The sequence below is a fragment of the Staurois parvus genome, unplaced genomic scaffold, assembly GCF_062004578.1.
Source record: "Staurois parvus isolate SC_StPar_1 unplaced genomic scaffold, SC_StPar_1.0 ptg000387l, whole genome shotgun sequence".
Lineage (NCBI taxonomy): Eukaryota > Metazoa > Chordata > Amphibia > Anura > Ranidae > Staurois > Staurois parvus.
The window spans coordinates 3,981,057-4,002,435 of NW_028318183.1; the positions used below are offsets into that span (position 1 = coordinate 3,981,057).

General features: G+C 39.6%; 1 protein-coding gene across 1 annotated transcript in view; it reads right to left on the minus strand.

Annotated features, from left to right (window-relative positions):
• The window catches only part of MIPEP (mitochondrial intermediate peptidase), a 171,097-nt gene that overhangs the window by 20,478 nt on the left and 129,240 nt on the right, over positions 1 to 21,379 (minus strand). Inside the window, exons 17-18 of the mRNA XM_089685808.1 lie at positions 13,576 to 13,697; positions 10,581 to 10,654 (exon numbers count right to left, since the gene is read on the minus strand). Coding sequence (XP_089541934.1) covers positions 10,581 to 10,654; positions 13,576 to 13,697 — 196 coding nt within the window. The remainder of the gene's footprint in view (positions 1 to 10,580; positions 10,655 to 13,575; positions 13,698 to 21,379) is intronic.

Sequence of the window (21,379 nt, forward strand, 5' to 3'; positions counted from 1 at the left end):
AAGATGGTTAGTGACATACAAACACCACAAACAGCAGGGACAGAGGCTGTGGATTCACAAGGCTGTATCTGTTGAAATAGGATAGTGAGGTCATGTGGCCTGATTATATAAAACAATTTCAAGTGTCACCATTTATTTTTAATAACTGGGTTAAATGCAGGTGCATTCTCTAGAATTATAACTTTTAACACTTGCACTTTGAAGCCTAATTCCAAATGGTAATAAAACCATTAAAACTACCCCCTCAAAAGAATAAAGGATCTAATTGTTATTTTTGTTAGAGAATTAAATAAAATGGAGAATTACATCCTATAATTTAAGGTCCACTGGTTTTTCATTTGGGAAAACCAGTCCCTCCCTGAAGCCTCTCTTTCTCAATGCTCTCCGACTGTACTTGTTGACACCCCTCTCGCTAGCATTACCATGTACAAGACAAGATTAGCAATCACTGCTGTTCCAGCACAGTATGTGATGACCTATGAAGGCTCGCTCAACATGGCAGCTCTGGAGAGAAAAGGAATGCAGTGGTATATAACACTCTATCTCTAGAAAAAATGAGCATTAGATCCTTTATCAGCTTTGGAAGGGGTGTGCAGGGGTAATATTTACTTCCTTCCTTGAGTTCAGCCTTTACAGATCGATAAAAGATGATGGTTAGAGGTTATTATCTATCAGGCATTAATTGCTCAAGGAACACCTGGAGCAACCCTAGCTAAGAAAGTCTACTCTAGATCTTCTGCTTCTTGGTACTAAACACCAATCTTCCTGCTACTAGCTGGAATGACTAATGAATCAGACTTGCGCCTTTCCCAAAGTTGAAAATGAATGGCTGAGCAGCTCAACTATTTTGTTTTGGGAGTGGGATGGGAGTCTCTGTCCCACTGCTAGAAAACAGTGCTGTATATTGTATGTAGCTGAGACTACATACAAGTAATAGATCACACTCAGCAAGAGCACCTGTTAGTGTGGCCAGCTTGGCACAAAATACACTATTTAAAGGGGCATTAAATGTGCAGTTAGGCTTTAAACTGGCCACACACACACACACATTTTTTCTGTTTGGCCTGCAAGCTCAACAGAAAAAAAACCCCAAAAAACACAGATTTCTCAATCTACACTACACCGCATGCTTGGACAAAATTTCCCATTGCCGCTCTTGTATTTTGACAGGCAGCCCCGCCAGCTAGTCAAATTTCTGCCCAGCTCTTTTGATTTCTCGTTTAAGGAATGTCATGTGGGAGGGAGCCCATTAGAGCCACGCACTGTGCGAATTTTGCACAGTTCATCAGGCCATGTATAGCCAGCTTTAGGTTTTATGTTGTGGAGAGCTAAGGGTAAGAGTGATTTAACAAAAGACACTGAAAACACTCAGTCCACACAAAAAAAAGCTGTTAAAAGCCCATGATACTGCAAGTACATTTTTGGCAGAGCAAAAGAAAAATTTCTGTACTTTCAGTCTTTAAAGGGATAAAACACATACAGCATATGTTATACTTTATTTGCCTTTACATATGACAGGGAGGAAAGCATGAGACTTTACTGGTAAAATGTGATTTTGTACTATTGGCACTTGAAGTTATTCAAGCATTTTGGAACAATTTTGGACTACACATCCTCTTATTTCTCGACATAGGAGCTGTGAGTATGGAGCCTGCCGGATGTGGATGTCTGCTTACTGAAGTTTGCCAACAAATGTAACTGACCCATGAATATATACTACATGTGTGTGAGAGTATTATATATATATATATATATATATATACATATATACATATATATACACACACACACCCACAATATATATATTCATGGGTCAGTTACAATAATACATTACATAATCTGTATAAAGAAAAAAAAAGGTATAAAATTAAAAAGGCAGCACTGGCCATTTACATCTTTGTGCAAAAATTATAGGTAACTGTATATAAAATATAAATAATTCAATTTTGCAATGCATCCAAAAATTGTTCAAATATCCACACCAAATTGAGAAACGTCCCCAATGACCAACATCTTGTGAGAAGAAAAATGACAAAAGTGTCCATATCTTCTTCAAACTGAACCAAATGTGCTCCACAGCGTGATCAGCTGAATTGCCAACTCACCAAACCAAAGCAGCCACAAAAGCATTTTAACCTCCCTGGCGGTATGATTATTTCAGATTTTTGGTGCTGAAAGTGGTACCATTATTTTGCGTGGAAATTTGGCGTTTTATATTGTAGGCCTGTAATTCTTAGGAATAAGAAATCTGTCCGAACAACAGTCTAGTAAACATCCCGGGTAGGATAAAACTTGAAACACGAAATCATAAATTATAATTTAATAAATAATCATAAAAAATAATAATATAATAATAATGAATGTAATTCAATAATATAATCAAACCAAAAACACTGAAATTTGAAATATAGTGCTAAGTTCGCACATCACTGAGCAAAGTCGCAAAATCATTTTCAGTGTCTTATAATGAATTTCCCCACAAATCATTATCACTCAATTCTGCAAGTGGTTCTAATTTACTATCGCTGTTCTCTAGCTGGTCTAAAACCGCTTTTGACCTAAAGGGACGCTTTTTGGACGCCATGGACTTTTCTCAGTTTCCAGGCAGAAATAACAGTAAAAATGCAGGCAGGGCACAGGACAAAGCCCTCGGGACAAAATGTATGTGAAATGGTTTGGTACAGTAATGTTTTACTATGTGATTTTAGTGATTTTTGTGAATGTCACTTTTTGTCATTTTCAAATTTCCTGCCGTTCTGTCCCCGTACGTCGTGACGCTCGCAGAGGACGGAACCCAGATGACAGATGCCGGCATCCGCTGGATTACATTGCCGGGGACACTGCAGGAGGGACATCGCGGGAGCGCAGGACAAGGTAAGTGACCGAGGGATCACCGTGAGCAGCGCCGCATGGTAAGCCCGAGTGTAGCTCGGGGTTACCGCTTGTGGTACTGAAACTTTACCCCGAGCCACACTCGGGAATACCGCCAGGGAGGTTAAATAAAATACTGCACTACATTATATTATCTTTGGGTCTTGGTATCCTATGGAGAAGAGAGAATTTCCTAGACACAGGACTTCATCCGTATGGCTTGTTGGCTGCTTTTGTGGCCACTTTGATTTGGTGAGTTGGCAATTCAGCTGATCACGCGTTGGAGCTCATTTGGTTAGTTTTGAAGAAAATATGGTCACTTTTGTCATTTTTCTTTTAACATATTGGTGAGTGGGAACTCTCTCAATTGGGTGTGTACATTTGAACAATTATTTTTGGATGTACTGCAATGTGGAATTATTTGTTTTAGATATAAAGTGACAGCCCTTATAGGAATGTGTGTGTTGGGAGTATTTCTCTGGACTATGTGCCCATATGAATGAAAGAAAATTCCAAGAAAAAGAATAAGTGTAGAACCTTTTACTTTAATGCTCAGACCAGAAAAATACAATGGGAACATTCCATTAAATGCCCCTTAAATGCGAGAGCTATGTAATAAGTAAGTGTATTCATACACAGAATAGTCTATGGGCGGATGTTTCATGCTGGGTGCCTATTGTAGCAACTTATGACTATTATAGGGAGCCTTGTTAAGAGTCTTTGCTTATTTATACCCTTTTATATATGATACAAAGTAAACGTTCTGTAACACCACAAGTACAGTATTTATCCACTCTGACAAATTCCCCTCAACAAAAGGGCTCTTTGTTACTATAAATGTACAGGAAACCTTTCTTCCAATGCAAGTAGAATGCTGTGATCACCCAAACAATGGAGATAACAAAAAATCAGCTGTACAGTTAAAGCCTAATCAGAACATTTTCATGTCTGTAGGTTATGTTTTTAAAGCCCTCCCCCCCCCCCCGGAGCATTCCAAACCCCTAATTATTTTTAAAAAGTTATATTGGTCTTCAGTCTGGTCACGTGATGTCATGGGGCCAACATAAGTGGGCTGGTCATGATTTAGCCCTATTCTGCAGCATTTTCCTGTAAAATGTGACTTGATAATGTACTCTCAGGGAGGAGGCCCTTGATGCCCTGAGCTCACAAGAAGTAGGCTGATTGATGTTTGGTGTCATTCAACCAGGTTGAGTACTGCTGCTTGATTGAAGATTGGTAAGTCTACAGAGAACAGTGCTAAAGAGAAGGTGTTTATTACAGCAAGAGCTGCTAGTTTAATTATCACAGGTTTACTTTATTTTGTTTTCAGCTGAAATAGTCCTTAGGAGGCTGTCTGAACCCCTACGAGCATGAGTCACAATGTGTATGTGTGTTTAGCTGATCAGCGTTAAGCATTTAAGTGGGAATATGTACTATTTAGCCAAAGAAAAAAAATACTCAAAGCAGGATCCCCAGTTTGCAATACAAGATCAGCCTTAATCACTCACCAGCATCTTGGATATCCTGGGCATTACCATAAAGGTGATTGTCATCCCTAGGTCCCAGTTCTGCTCAACTCCTGACATATCTGGCCTGGTTTTATGGAATGGAATCTTCCACCATGTTCTAAATTGTATATATGCTTTACAAGAAAGCAGCAATGACTAGGCATGCAAATGCTCTTTTCCAAAAAAGAGCTGACTTGTCATTACTGGTATATGTAACTTTTGTGGGGGGGGGGGGGTCCTCTTATGAATATACTGAGCATTTAATTAACTAGCAGTTGTTTTCTCATTACAATATGCACTTCTAACCCATTTCAAATTCTCATGTCTATTGCTGAATTCACCATAGTATACTATAGGTGAACACAATGTTACCTAAAACCTCTGTTGGGTGAGTGTTTGTAGCGACAACCCATTTACTGTGTAGTTGTAGGCAAATAAGTCAATGAAAAACATGGACAACACCCAAAATCAGCATGTTCAAAAGAACCATTTGATGTTGGGAGCGTCTAAGGAAGACCTTTCAGCACTGCCTATATCAACCAGTAAGATTCCGTCTTTAATATCCTGGCTGGCAGTGCATGCTGGGACTTGCTAAGGTTTAACAGCTGAAGAGCCTTCAAGTTGCCCATACAAACAAATGTCCAAATCCAAAGTTCCTAGGGAAAATCACAACAGGATGGAGCAGATGTCGGCAGAGATGTGCGGGAGAAGCAGCCAAAATAAAAGTGTCCTGGAATGTGAGTGTAAATTGATCAAAGGCTTCCTGCTCATCAGACTTGGCCTTACAAAAATATAGCTACACTAGTTCCTCAAGCTTCATCAAGACACTATGGTATAAATTCTCCACTAGAGAATCAATTTGCTCCAGGTCCTTAGTTAGAGACAGAATGACAGCATCTTAGAAGAACGAGTAGTCTGCTTGTTTACAAACCAGAAAACTGGAGCCCTACTGTACACATTAAAATAATTTCAAGTATTTACCAAACACATTTTCAATGTACAAGGCAGGCTGGATAAAAATCAATGATTTTTTAAAAAAAATCAAAAAAAAAAAAAAAAAAAAAATCGGATTTTTTTGATTTAACCATTAGCCGCCCGGCCAATGGCCGTTTGGCGACTTCGAAAGTGTTCCTGCATTCCGGGTGCACGCCATTTGGTGTGCTCCTGCACATGCGCAGTTTGCGCTAATGCAGAGCGGCGCAGCAGCGCGATCTGTCACCGGCCGTGCACCTCGGACACGGCCGATGACAGATCCGAGTACCGGCTCCCGTTGCTGGTACCATGTGACCTGCTGTGACCAATCACAGCAGGTCACATGACAGTTGTATACAATGGATGGCTTCATTCATGATGCCATCCATTGTATACTAGTGCCTAGCTGTGAATGGTCACAGCTAATCACATGCACATGTCATGTGATTAGCTGTGACCAAATCACAGCTAAGCAAAGCACAAAAAAAAAAAAAAAAAAAAGCTGAATGAATCGATTTCATTCAGGTAAATGCTTGCTTATAGCAAAGTAATTCTTTGCTATAAGCAAATTGTGTAAAAAAAAAAAAAAAAATACTGATCACTTCCCCAAAGTAGTACAATGTTACTATGTTAACATTGTACTACTTTGGTCATAGTAAAATATGAAAAAAAATCTTTAAAAAAATGTAATAAAAAATTAAATATAATAAAAAAATAAATTTTTTTTTTTTAAAAATATATATATTTTTTTTTTTCATACTGTCACCAGTCAGTGTCCCTGTTCACCGCCATGCCAGTTATATGATGACGCTGTACTGCACTGGTGACAATACGTAAAAAAAAAAATAGTGAAAATAATTTTTTTAATTTTCCAAAAAATTATGACAAAAAAATACAACTTCAAAAAACTCGCCATGCCTCTTATGAAGTACGTCGGACTGTCTACTCTGCAAAAAGGGATCATTTGGGGATATCTGTACTATTCTGACATTCTTGGACCTCAAGAAATTAGATTGGCTGTCAGTACTTCAGGATTGATCAATTTTCAGATCTATACCATAGTTTGTGAACTCTATAACTTTCCTACAAACTAAAAAATACATCCTAATTTGGGTTATTTTCACCAAAGACATGTAGCAGAATACATCTCAGCCTAAATTTATGAAGAACAATTATTTATTTGTAAACTTTTATAACAGAAACAAAGAAAAATGTGTTTTTTTTTCAAACTTTTTGGTCTTTTTTTGTTAATTTAGCAAAAAATAAAAACCCCAGTGGTGATTAAATACCACCAAAAGAAAGCTCTAGTTGTGTGAAGAAAATGATAAAATTTTAGTTTGGGTACAGTGTTGTATGACCGCGCAATTGTCATTCAAAGTGTGAGACCGCTGAAACCTGAAAAATGGCCTGGGCAGGAAGGTGTAAAATTGCACAGTGTTGAAACGGTTAAATCAGATTTTTTTTATTTAAATCGGATTTTTTTGATTTAAATCAGATTTTTTTGATTTAAATCAGATTTTTTTGATTTAAATCAGATTTTTTTGATTTAAATCAGATTTTTTTGATTTAAATCAGATTTTTTTTTTAAATAAAATGCTTTTTGAGGAAAATATATTACCATCCAAAGGTTATTCCATCATGAAATAAAGATTAGTTTTTTAATTATGTAGAATAAGGCCGTAGATGTTTAATTTTTTGGGTAAATAAATTCCATTAATCCATTCACAATGTCATGCTCTTCCAGAGGTTTTTGTAAGATTATTGGGCAGTTTCTCTGCCTACAAGATATTATCACAGATGCTTGGTTTACTTTTGCAGTTCTCAAAACTGAATTTGACTCAGCGGAGATCACATGCCTCTTCACAGCAAAAATGTTATAACATGAACAGAGTTAAGAAAAAGACCTTAATCCTAACTTCTACAAACCTATGAATACAGAATCAACCCCTTCAGTGCTAAGTTTCAAGAAGTTCAGTGAATAGAATAGAAACAATATTTTTCTGATTGTTTGGAGTGGAATAGATCTGCACAAGAAGAAAGTGAAACTAAGTGTGAGAAAGAAGGGGCTGACAGTCTAAGTTTCTTAAAATATATATATTTTGTTTAGCCAAATTAGTTAACAAACGTAGATGTTTGTTTAAACAAATAACATATGCTGTAATGTTGTTTCAGTTGAATAAATCTATTTAAATTGTTATTAAGGTAATGATTATTTTTCTCCTTCCTAAGTACAACAGAAAAGTTGTCCAAATATGAATGATTAACCTATTAAACTGGGGATAAAAAAACTAATATGAAAAGTTGTTATTCTAAAAATCTTCATCTACTTGCATATTAAAGTTATACCAGCAAGAATTAGTCTATGTAGAAAACTAGGATTTAAATCAAGCCTTACTGACTAGTGATTTAAATCGTGATTTAAATCAGTTTGATTTAAATCAAATCCACCCTGGTACAAGGGGCAAAGCATCATGTTAAATAGACCTACAGATCTGAGGCCAACAAGTCTATTACCTCGCTAATGCGAAATAGCTCTTGGCAGTCAGGGTGGCATTCACATGGTCTATGGAAGCCTTCAGGACCACTCAGCAGCTGGGTTAACCAAGGTGCAATACTCATAGATGTTCAGCTATGATTCAGATGACACAGTTTTGTTAAGTTTTCTTTTAGATTTTTAAAGGGAAAAATGGTTGGCCTCACAGGCTAGGCCACATACACACTGGCTGTTTGACACGTGTGTGCATTCCTGGCGTTTTTGGCCACCCAGATGCACAGGTGCAATCTCCAGTCCTGTTACAAGCAACCTGTCAACATCTATGACAGGATGAAATATTCGGTTCATGTTGTGCTATGAACCTGTGCCTTGGGGGTACCCGAAAATGCCAGGAATTGATGCATGTGGGCCAAACAGCCAATGTGCATGAAGCCTTATGCTTTATACCTTTGTGTACTAATGGAACTATGTCGAGCACTTGTAACAACTGTACTGGATAGTATATTTTATGGAGACAGTTTCTTGCATGGTTTTATTGATGCCAATTAAACAGGTATACGCTAACAAATATCTATACTAAAATTAAAATATATCTGAACTACTAAAGTGCATGTCCAGCCACAATCTTTTCTAGTGATTTGGGTAGAGCGAGCAAGGATTAAAACCTGGTTTAGTATTTTTTGCTATCTGGTGCTCTGTAAGAGTGATTTCACCTCCCTGTCCTGGGGACAACTGTTTTACTTGAAAAGAAGTGTGCCCCCAATTTGGGAGATTCATCCTATTTGTCCTGTTTACCATTAATATTGAAAGTGAAAGTAAAAGAAAACCCCAAGAGAAAAAGAAAGAAAACACCCCGGGATTCCATCACTTTGGAGAAATTTTCTCTCACTGTTTTGGTTACAGGACAGGAAGTAAAGGGAAATCTCCGCAACAGGACACAGATGGCAAAAAAAAAAGTGAAGGGGTTATATCCCCCCCCCTTTTTTTTTTGTAAGGCTATCTCCCCAACAGTACAAAAAATGGCCACTGCCCCAGTCTATAGCTGGCCTTCATGGCAAGGAGCACATGGAAGGGCGACACATGTCAAACAACAACAAAGAAAAATTCCCAGCTCTAACTAGCCAGCCAGCCTGCAAACAAACCGAATTAACCTAACAGTATGTGTTAAAAACAGGGGTTTAGTTAGCAGACATTTGCAAATACATGCGTAAGCTACAGAGCCTCGTCACGGCACCCCAGTATTCTGTAGTTCCTAACTCTACAAATTTTAAGAGCCCCCATAACAGAGACACATGTATTTAATGGAAAGATCAAGGGCAGGTGGAACTGACGGAGCCCACCCCTCAAAAAGGTACAGGAGCGCACTGGACACCCAGCATACAGCACAATGGCAACTAAGGTGTCCAGTACACCCCCTCGACCAACAAGCCTTTTTTGTTGTTTGACATGCGTTGCCCTTCCATGTGCTCCTTGCTGTGAAGGCCAACTATAGACTGGGGCAGTGATCATTTTTTGTTCTGTTGAATTGTTGGTCGAGGGGGCGCACTGGACACCTTAGCTGCTATTGTGCTACATGCTGGGTGTTCAGTGCACTCCTGTACCTTTAAGCAGGGATGGGCTCCCTCAGGTTCACCTGCCCTCAGTCTAGTCATTAAATACATGTGCCTCTAATATGGGGACTCTTAAAATTTGTAAAGTTAGGAACTACAGAATATTGGGGTGCCGAGACGAGGCTCTGTAGCTTACGTATGTATTTGCAAATGTGTGCTAACTAAACCCCTGATTTTAACGCATACTGGTAGACAGGTTAATTCAGTTTGTTTGCAGGCTGGCTAGCAAGTTACAGCTGAGAATTTTTTTTTTGTTATCTCTACAACACGTCAACTATGGCAAAAAATGTAAATCATAAAACTGGAATTTTCATTGTTTTTTTTATCAATTAAAAGTGTATACCTAAAATCAAACCTTTTTTTTATTCTGGGTAGACTTAAGGATTAGAAAGATCTGTTTTTATCCTTTCTTTTTTTTCATTATTAATATTGCTGTCTGTCTTTGTGAGAAGGATTCACTCCCACAATTAGCTCAGGTGGTCACCAAGACAGAAATCCAAAATGTTACAGTTGTCACTGAAACAGGATGTGAGTGGAAATCTTCCAAAATCGGACACCTGTTCTAGTGAAAGCTGTCCAAAATGGGATTTTTTTCACTTAAAGATTTCCGCTCACTTCCTGTTGTGATTCTAGAACAGGAAGTGAAGTATAATCTCTACAATGGCATAACCCCCCCCCCCCCCAAATAAATAAATAAAAAATGTATATATATATATATATATATATATATATATATATATATATATATATATATAAATAATATCATTTGTGCTCCCAAGTTATTTTGGTTTTCTTTTGTTTTTTTTACAGAAAGGGTTTATTTTTAGATATAATTTAAGATTGCTATCTTGTATAAATATATGCAATGACACAAGGATGTGCTCATAACATCTCCAGGCATAGAAAACACTAAGATGATGGTCCAGTTTCCCAGGTTCTGTACGTAGCTTCTTCTCTAATGAGAATCTACTGACAGGGCTTTGTTCACATAAAAAAGCCAACACTGCGAACATCTGAACTATTGATAACCATCACATCAGCAGCTGTTGTTTGCCAAACATACACCCTGGTCCAGTGAACAGACAATAAGACCAGAAGATCAAACGTCTCTTGTTTTCACTTTACCTTCTACCATGAGCATGGGCTCCTTTCCACCACCATGTGCCAGCATCTCCCTGCGATAGCGCTCTCCCATCACCCTGTGGACAAGACAGATCCTGTTACTGCCACCTGCATGCTCCATTCTCACAAGAAAATGCTGTGATAAGTCTCTTGTTTCCTGATCTGATACAGATTTAATGAAGTCTGCCTCCGTGACACAATGACAGCCTTCATTCTTGAGAGACCTCAGGAAGAGTTCCTGCCATGTCAGAAAAACTTGGTACTGAATGATGGTCACTGTACTGGGTCCCAAAATGTGCAGCTTCATTTACATACACCCAATAAAGGAACAAGCTAACATTTCTTCTGCTTTGTAGAGCTTTATACAGAATAATTCACAGAATTGAAGCTGGAGTTTAGGAATTTATTTAATCATTTTTATATCAGCATCAGGGATAGTGCTTACATGAATGGTGAGCGTCTTGTGTGCTGGTGACTGCTCTGTTCCTTAAAACCTTCTGTCCTCTGTCTCTTGGTTCCCCCTGCAGCTGTGATCTCCCAAGGCTGTGGGGGTTAATATGAGCAGCTTCAACTGTCACAGGCATTTGTCAAAACTGGCAAGTATGCCTGTCCTTTCCAACCCCTGCTCCATTCATAGAAACTGTACTATCAGTTCCCACAATGAATGGAGGAGGCAAACCTTTCATTCATTCTCCTGTATTCGATTACAGTGGGAACTGATAGCACAGTTTCTATGGAGTGGGCATAGTAAGACGAGTGCCTCTCAGAGGTGATGCAGCTTGTACCAACATCTGCAGCACTGGTAGATCACAGCTGTAGGGGTATCAGGAAGGGGGGGCAGAGAACAGAAGATTTCAAAGAACAGAGCAGCCATTAGCACATGGCAAACTCGGCTTTCATGTAAGCATCATCCCTGGTGCTGACTTAAAATAATGATTCAACTTCAGCTTTGAAACAATCCACTTAGGAATTTTGATACCTTTGTATTATTATCTACTTGTAACATCAAACACCCATTTATTTTCTCAGTTTCCATGTACTTCTTTCCCATTCCTCTTACTTTTACATGATTGCACATACATGAAATCTGTTGGCATAGAAAATACATCAATCAGCCATAACATTATGACCACCCACCTAGAATTGAATAGTTCCTCCTTTTGCCACAAAAACAGCCCTGACCAGTCGAGACATGGACTCCACTAGACCTCTGAAGGTATGCTATGGTATCAGGCACCAAGCCTTCAGTAGCAGAATACTGCTTCTGTCGGCTTGCCTTCTTCCCATACTGCATCCTGCTGCCATCTCTTTCTCAGGTAAGAAATGCACGCACACCCAGCCATCCACTTAATGTTAAAAAAATGTAATTAATCAGACCAGACCACTGACTTCCATTGCTCCATGGTTCAGTTCTGATGATCTTGTGCCCATTGTAGGCACTTTTGGTTGTGAACATGGGTCAGCATGGACAACCTGACTGGTCTGCGGCTACGTGGTCCCACACACAACAAAGTGCAATGCACTGTGTGTTGTGACACCTTTCTATCATCATCAACATTAACTTTCTACAGTAGCAGTTCTATTGGCTCAGACTACACAGGCCAGCCTTCACTCCCCATGTACATCAATGAGCCTTGGCTGCCCACGACCTTGTCATTGGTTCACTGGTTTTCCTTCTTTGGAACACTTTTGGTAGGTTCTGACCACTGCAGAATGGGAACATCCCATAAAGGGCAGTTTTGGAGTTTTTTCGACCCAGTCGTATAGTGATTACAATTAGGCCCTTGTCAAAGTCTTTATGCTTGCCCATTTTTTCAGCTTTAAACATATCAACTTCAGGGACAACATGTTCATCTGCTGTCTAATATCTCCCACCCACTTTCAGATGTCATTATTAATCAATGTTATTAACTTTACCTGTTATGGCTAGTCAGTGTAAATACAGATATCGTTTGAATAACAACTATAATTGAAGTTGTGCATAGTACAGCTCACAGCCACCTCAGGAGTCAAAAACATTCTTGCTTATCTATACAGTTCTCAGTTGTTGGCACTCTGCAGAAAGTACCGCTTCAAGTTGGCATTTAGTAAAGGAACTGGCTGCGAGTTCTCTGGCATGTAAAGATCTGTCCCACAATATACATCTAACTTCAACAGGGTAGTTGGTATAGGTGTTAGAATGGGGCTAGGAAAAGTTTTTGCTTAGTTAGTTCCATCCTGGAATTCCATTTTAAATATCAACTCCAGGCAAGTATAAAAAACACAAACTAATGCAGCTCTTTATTATTAAAAATTGACCGCATTCCCCCATCCACACATTTAAGGTAGACAGGGGAATCCTCCCTGCTGTGTCTTTGCATTCCGACAGCGGGAAGACTTTTCCACCATCAGCATACACTGATCAGCGCTGCAGGCTATAGTCTGCAGCACCGATCGAGCTGAAATTTTCCAACAGGCTGGTTGAACAGAAATCTATCAGATACCACAGTGTACATACATGGATCGAAACTGGGCCAGTCCCTGCTGAACTAGAGAAATTTTAATAAATGTATAGCCAGCTTAATACTGTAAGAGGGAGGGGCAGGAACTGACAGCCAATCAGGTGCCCTGCATCCAAATGTGCTGACAAAGATCATACCAATACCTCATCAATCTGCTGATGGTCTTTCACTGTTCAGTCAGCAGGTTGGGAGTGGATAGATAACACCATTATATTCCTCCACTGTAAATCTCAGGGATGAATGGACATTAGTACAAATCCTTTAGCAGGTTGGGTCTTTACTTAGCGATGTTTATGCTGTTACTCAGTTGTTTGAATGTAGTTGCATTTTGAGATATCTGGGCCTCTGATAAGTAAAGTACTTGAAAAAACCTGGCACGGTACCCAGCATGTTACTGAAATGACAGGTTATCCAGGATAACTGCAATGTGGTTACACAGGTGACCGATCCCCTAGATAACCTTCCCATCACAGAATGAAACAGTGTATATCCCTTACCGGTCAAATGGGTTTTTCATGAAGCACTGTCTCCACACCATGGATGCAACGGCCCGAGACATTAAATAGGAATAGTACTTGGCTCCATATCCAGCAAGATGACTAAATCTCAGATGCCAGGCCTGCCATAAGAAAAGCAGTAATTATATACATTATAAGAATGAACTACAGATAATCTAACAGGATCAAATATACTGTATAAAGACTGTGAAGAATCCCGTAAAAATGTTCCAACAATCACACTCATTTTGAAGCAAAACATATAATGACTGCATATTTTTCTTTCACTCTCACAACCTGCTTCCCTACTTATGGGCATCTAACAATACTTACTCAGTTCAGGCAGTGTACGATTTGCTTTTTTATGTTGCATTCCTGCATGCCACAGTGAATGTGTAACACCTACAGGTAGTTATTACATCTCAAAGAGATCACACTGCCTTGACAAAGCATTTACAGTATCTTTCTTTTGACCCAAAAGGTTGGCACTATGTTATTTAAGGTATCACATACTGGGACCAAAACAAGCATCAGCAAAAGCAGCAACATCGACTTTGTAAAATTTTGTGTTAAAGTGTTAACTGACAACCAGGTTGCTGCCATGCAAACCTGGGAAACAGATGCCTGAAGGTGAAAAGTCCAGGACCTTTTAGGCCACTTTCACAAGGGGCAGACCTGACAGCCAGCTGTCCTCTATGGGTGGTCGGATGGAAACGGACCACCTGTCTGTTTTCATCCAACTGCCTTCTGATCCGACAGACAGAAGAGGAACGGATCCCCATTCATCCCTTTTTGGCGGATCAGACCAGATGCATGTGGGTATAAACGGATACATGTATGTTTACACCGGCCACTCCCTAGAGAATAAAGGTTCTGATCGGGTCCGCCTAACAAATGGGCAGGCGGACCCGATTGAAACGTCCATGTGAAAGGGGCCCTAATAGCTTTAGAATAATAGGTTGCAATAGGAAAAGGAGGTGACTGACACCTCATGGTGTAAGCGTGAACAACAAAAGTCTGTCTAATCCATCATGAGATAGCAGTTGAGGTGGCTTCCTGACATTTGCATGGGCTCACCAACATTACAAAAAGTAAACCTGTTTTTAAAAATCAGACCATAGAGGAAAAGTACACTTACATAGCCAGAAGGACATCAATGAAGCACAATATGATTAAAATGAATTGGTTGGAACAATGGAAGAGAAGGCTGACATCATCATTAGGATGAAAAGTAGAGGTCATCTTAGTCAAAAAGGAAAGCCTCAGACAAAGTACCACCTTGTCCCTCCACAAAAGCAAAAAGAAAGGCTTGCCACCCTGAGGTGAAGGCAACCAAAAAGGCAATTTTTGTGAAAGAATTAAACTCCAGGAATGTGACAAAAACAACCATTGCAGTAGGATCCCCCCAATGCTCATTTAGTATAGGGATGCACAGATATGGAGAAATACCTTTCTTTGGGCTCTGGTAGGATCGCTCAATCCATGCAACTGGCTCCTTGCAGCCTCCTCTCTTAAGACACTTTGGTCACATGCCCACCCCCACCATGTGCAATGAAGGGTTAACAGCCTGCAAGTGAGGATTCCAACAGAAAAGAGCTCCAGGGAGAGAGGATGAGCGGTTGGAGATGGGTATTATGTCTGGTCAGCTACCCCTAGACTGACCCTTGAAGGAAGGGGGGGTGTTAAGGGGTACTGAGTTTATCTTTAATATCGGAAGTCCATGAATATTCTGAAAAACAGAAAGTACCAAATTCAGGTCCCACAGAGCCATCAGAGGACTGACCATAGGGTACACACGCAACACCCTTGAAAAAAGCAGAAGCTAGAGAATGAAAGCCTAATTGTCACTGAAAGTAGACCACTAAAAATAAAAAAAATCTGACCTTTTATAATGCTTAAATCAGTACTAACCTCTCAGTTTTAGTATACCACATTAAAATAAACAATCTCCAATAAACAATTTGGTAAAATTTATACTCCAGCACTTGCTGTTTAATCCTGCCGACTCCTGCTCTATAACTGTTGCTTCCCTGAAATTCTGATCTTCACAAGACAAGGTTAACAGCAGACAATGCAGTTTGGGGCCAGTTTGTTAGCTTGGAGAAGGTAGGAGCACCTTGCTATCCTAGGTTACAGGGCTGTGTGTTTCTATTGACACACACAGTGAAAGAAGACACAAATCCAGTCCCTGCAGGGACACTGCAAGACAAAGAAGCCATCCTGAAACTGAAAACCTGGAGCAGCGCTCATGACACCATCTTAAACTGGAACATTTAAAGGGACTCACGCTATGACATGTAAGGCTCCATTTTTTTTCTGCCCCTAGAAACAAATAGTATTATCCTATGTGTCCATGCACACTATTGTAGGTTAGAAGTGTTTTTCAAGCTTCAGCTTCTAGGAAAAAAAAAAAAAAAACACTTTTATTGCTTCTTTGGAAGAAGCAGAAAAAAAAAATGCTGAACACTCCTAAAACACTACTAAACTTTTTTCTAGACACAAAGAGCTCATAAGTGCAATTAGCCATTTAAAATTAGTCAATCATTTGAATTCAAATGCCTCCACTACCCTGGAACCTGATAGCTATGCCAACTTCTCCCAGCAAGAGTCAGTCTGACTCTGCTCTACGTGTAGTGTTCGTGGACTTCTGCAAGAGCTCTTGAGGAAAAAGTCAATGGATGCAATGGATAGAGTGGAGAGCAGGGGCGGACTGACCATTTGGAAACTCGGCACTGCTCGAGGGCCCGGGGTCAGTAGGGGGCCCCATGAGATGCCCCTGGTACCTTTTTCATAGGCTTTTTTGAGTTTGGGCAAGGACACAGGGGCCCCATGATCCCCTATTGCCCGGGGGCCCCATGAGTTGTCAGTCCACCCCTGGTGGAGAGAACAGACCAAAAAGAGTAAACAGAGTTAAAGTAGTGCCAAACAAGTATCCAAAAGTTCAATATCTTTTAATGATTAAATCAGTTAATGAGAGGAAGGTATAAAAATATCAGGGCCCCACAGAAGTACGTAGGAAATGCTGATGTGCTGTAAAGATGGGGACATGCAGGTAACGAATCTCTGATGTCCACAGAAGCCAGAAAGTTTCCCTGGTGTGAAGGAAGGTGATGGAAGACTTGGTGAATTCCAAGCAGAATTCATGGGCTAAAACAGAAGTGTCCAACCTGCAGCCATGAATGTGCTCTACACTTAGCGAACACATGGGGCTGAAGGAAAAATTCACCAATTCAACAAAATCCCAAAGTAAAATCTCCCACTCCTCAAATATATATGATTCATGTCATCAGTTTTTGGCAGCAACTATATTTGTGAGCAACTATTTTCAAGGAAGGGCACATGTAGGGCAAAATTAGAATCAAAATATCTGATGAGCACCTTGAGAATTCATTAAGAATTGCTACTACAGTGCATCCATCGAACCAGATACTGATTTGTTAGTTTATCAAAAACAGTGTCCAATATAGCACTAGTTTTATGTTGCCTTCTTTTACTTAAAAAAAAGAAAAAAAAAAGAAAGAAAAAGTGAAGTTTTACTGCTCTGACAGGTACATTATCTATATCAGTGATCATTAAAGTGTGATCTGCCTGACTTTTTCTGCTCATCAGCTATCCTTGTTAGTAAAGTATAACTGAGCATAAACAAATTGCCACGCTAAACCATCATTGTTGTCAAAATAAATACATAAATAAAGAAAACAGGAACATATAATCAAGTCCCAATAAAGAAATCGTGAAAAAAAAGTCCCAATATTCTGTTATTGTGTAATCACACTCTATTGTGCAGAAGATGCTGGACTTTCTTCACTAGTTCTCCCAACTTTGTACCTTCATCAACGGATCTCCCAACACACAGGTTCTTTTCTCGGGGGACTGTCCTGGATCCAGTCGTAGCCAATGAGATCAGAACAAGTGCCTGATCTGGGATGATTGGAGAATGCACATATCGGAGACATACAAGAAGGGGATAATCTGAAGGGATCCTTTACGCTCATTATGATTGTCCAGCATATTTTCCCTGCTTGAGAGTTATGCTGGATATACATCTTTAAGCAATTCATGCATTTGTGACTCTTATTACTTTAAGAATCCACATATTCCGGTAAGAGTCCTACTATTACTTGGTGGTGCACTTGGTTTATTTGAAGACACGCGGTGTTTGATTACACAATAACAGAATATTTGGACTTTATTCATGATTTCTTTATTGGGACTTGATTATATGTTGCCATTTTCATTATTTATGTATTTATTTTGACATCAGTGATGGTGTAATGTGGCAATTTATTTATGCTTATTTGTACACAATTGATCTGATTGTTTTTCCAGCAGCTTTATTATATTTCATTTTTCACTTTTTTGTGCAACTTTTTTGCCACTTTGGTAAAGCATAACTAAAGGCAAAACATTTCCTTTTTTTAGTTTTGTATAGAGTGGAGAGAGATTAGATCCCATATCAGTTTTTACTGCAATCCGTGCTCCCGTTAAGGAGATTCATCCTATTTGTTCCATTTACCATTATCATTGAAAGTGAAAGTAAAAGAAAATCCCAAATTTTGGGTTGTCCCCAGAAAAGTAACAGAGGGGAATACTTCCAATGGGGACATTAGTTCTGGTGACCTGGGGGTCCCCAAGGAATTCCCTTAATTTGCAAGGATTTCCTACCACTTCCTGTTTGGCTATGAGACAGGAAATCAAGGGAATTCTCTGCAATGGGACACATGGCGAAACTAAAAAAATCTGACAGGGGTTATAACCCTCCCTTGCTCTATCAAAAATGAAAAAAAGTTCTGCCTACAGTTCTACTTTAATGTATTTTATGTATGGCCCAAGACAACTCTTCCATTGCGGCTCTGGAAAGTCAAAAGGAAGGACACTCCTGGGCTAGAATGAAGATATTCAGAGCTCTGAGATCATAGATTTGGTGAACGCCCCCCTTGGGTTTGGGAACTGTGAACAGGATGGAGTAAAATCCTTGAAAACGTTCTCTAACAGGAACTGGACCTTGGTACCAAAGAACTGTGAATGCTTGATGGACATTTGCTAAAATGTGCAGTGACACAGGAAGGTTGGAGGCAAGAAACCTCGGAAGCGTTGAAACTCCAGTTTGTAGCCTTAGGCTAATATGTACTTGGGGGAGCAAACTGCTTGTCAGGGTTTTCCTAAACTCCATACAGGAAGGAGTTGAAAAAGCATTTGAAATGGGAAAGTCTTGGCAGTCTTAGGAGCATTATAGGACCCAAGACCGGAAAAAGCACTGGTAGTAGTAACGGACTGATCTTTTAGTTTTAGAGTGGTGCACACCAAAACGATAAGAATCAAAATGGTCTCTTAATCTGGGAATAATAGAAGTAGAACGGTTCAGGGACAACTCAGCAGTCAAAGGCTAAAGTGACTGTGAATCAGTGATTCAGCGGCTGATGGCTTAGAAGCCTCCAAGGCCACAGGTGAATCAAAAACTGAATCACAAAACAAGTCCTGCATGACTGGAGTTAAAAAGCTCAGTCAAAAAAAGCCCATACCTGCTTAGCATGTAAATTAAGGGAAGACAAGGAAGCAAAGACTGTTCATACCACAAAAGGTGATCTGCATTACAATCCTGATAAAATTACTCATATATTCAATCACGGATACATCCATCTTTATAATCTTAAAGAGCCAGCTTATAGTTAACCTACACTGCCTAAAAATCCATGCATATCTTTCTTCATGCTCAGAAAAATGCTGCCAACTAGAATTCTCCAATCACATTATTTATATTATAAAACCTTCCAACATAAATTTGCCCACATATATGTGAAATCTTTACAATAACTTCCTTTAGGGTCAACCCATATTCTTCATTTGATACATACAAAAAGGGAAGGATCATTCTAACTGCACCAACTTCAGTTCCATAGCCCTACAGAACTACAACCTTAAACTACTTCGCAAAAGCCTTACAAAATAGATTACTCCAGGTTTTACTGGCCCTAATCCACAAACACTAAGTGGGATTCCTGCCTTTTCACCAGTTACGAGAGAACACTTGCAGAACTATAGACCTTACTTATATTCTCCAAAATCAGAAGACTGTGTAGGCACTGAAAAGGCATTGACTGGCTTAGCTGGCTCTCTTATTTCCACACCACAGCATACTGATATTATAGTACCTCTCTCCTAAGGGCCGTTCAAGCCCTGTATGCCATACCCACCACTTCTGTGAAACTCCCACATGCCACTTCCTGTGCATTTCCACTTAAGGAACAAGTTTACCTTTTTGCTCCTAATTTTATTTGCGTTATGCATTGAGCCCTTTGCCACCACGCTCCACAATTATTTGGACATCAAAGGGATTTCCATCCACAATCACTACTTTAAACTAACTCCCATCAGGGTTGAAAAACTAACTCTCACCCAACCCCTGACTACCATCCCTACCGGAATACTCAGGAGAGATTAGACAACTCCTACGTAGTTAGACGATGCACCATATTTCCTGGATAGGCAGAAACACATCTGTTCAAATGACTACCTTACCTAAACTGTTCTCCTAGAAGCCTTTCCTGCTGGCAGCAGCGTTTTGGCAGAAAAAAAAAAAAACACTTGACGCTTGCAAAAGTGTGTAACGTGTTTAGGTGGGTCAAGCACTGGGGTGTTAATTCATTTCACTGAAATGAATTAATGCTTGAGCACTAAATGCGCCAAGCTCTTAGGCGTGTTTACAGGCATCAAGTATTTTTAATGCCGAAACACCGCTGCTCCTGGACACACTGGCAATAGGTTTTTTTTTATACCTCTAAAAGCCTTTGAGTTTGATTTACTAAAACTGGAGAGTGCAAAATCTGGGGCAGCTGTGTATAGTAACTAATCAGCTTCCAGTTTTGTTTTGTCAAAGCTTAACTAAATAAGCTGAAGTTAGCACATTGGCTGCCATGCACCAGATTTTGCACTCTCCTATTCTAGTAAATCAACCCCTATGTGTACATGAACACATAGGCTAACATACAGGGCTGTTTGGAGGCAGAAAAAAAACACCAGATGCCTCTAGGAGCTACTGAAAAAACTTCCAGTGTGCATGAGGCCTTACAAATTCCTTAACCTTTTCACGCCAAAGGAAAACTGGCCCAAAATAGTAAAAAAAAAAAAAGAAAAACCCTTTTTTTTAAATTTAGCTGTATATTTCTTGCTGCTACCATAACCAACCACCAAAGAACCCAAAATAATTTCTCCTGCTCCTGACGATCGCAATGCTGGCACAGAACCTTGATCTACGTATTTTTGCTTTTTTTTAATTTTAATTTTATTTATTTTTTTACACACACTTTTTTTTCTGTCTGAAAGGACAGAGAGACATACATTGTATCTGATCACAGCGATCAGGTGACCCGGAATTGGGAGTTCCGGGTCCTGATCCTTAGAATGGGACTCGGGGCTCTCAGTGACACCCCAGTCTTTGTGCTGGGAGTGTGCAGTGTGGTGTGCTCCCAGCAGAATGACAGGTACGCAAATTAGCAGCCCCACAGAAAAAATCCCAGTTCCTTGCCTCTAATTTGCGTGCGGTCTGTGTCAAGGGGTTAAACCACAAAGAAAGGGGAAGCTAAAATTCTCGGATTTCCTCAAATATTCGTACCCATCCCACCTGTGACCAGCAATGCCATACTTTTTCAATAAATGGTCAGAGATCACATGTCTGATGAAGTGCAGCTCCGAAACATTGCACTTTTTTGTAATGTGATCTTTCTTCAGTAAAAAATGTTTGGACTTATTTGAAGATCCGTGGTTAGCTGGCAAATATTTACACAGAGTAAGGCAATGTAAGAGG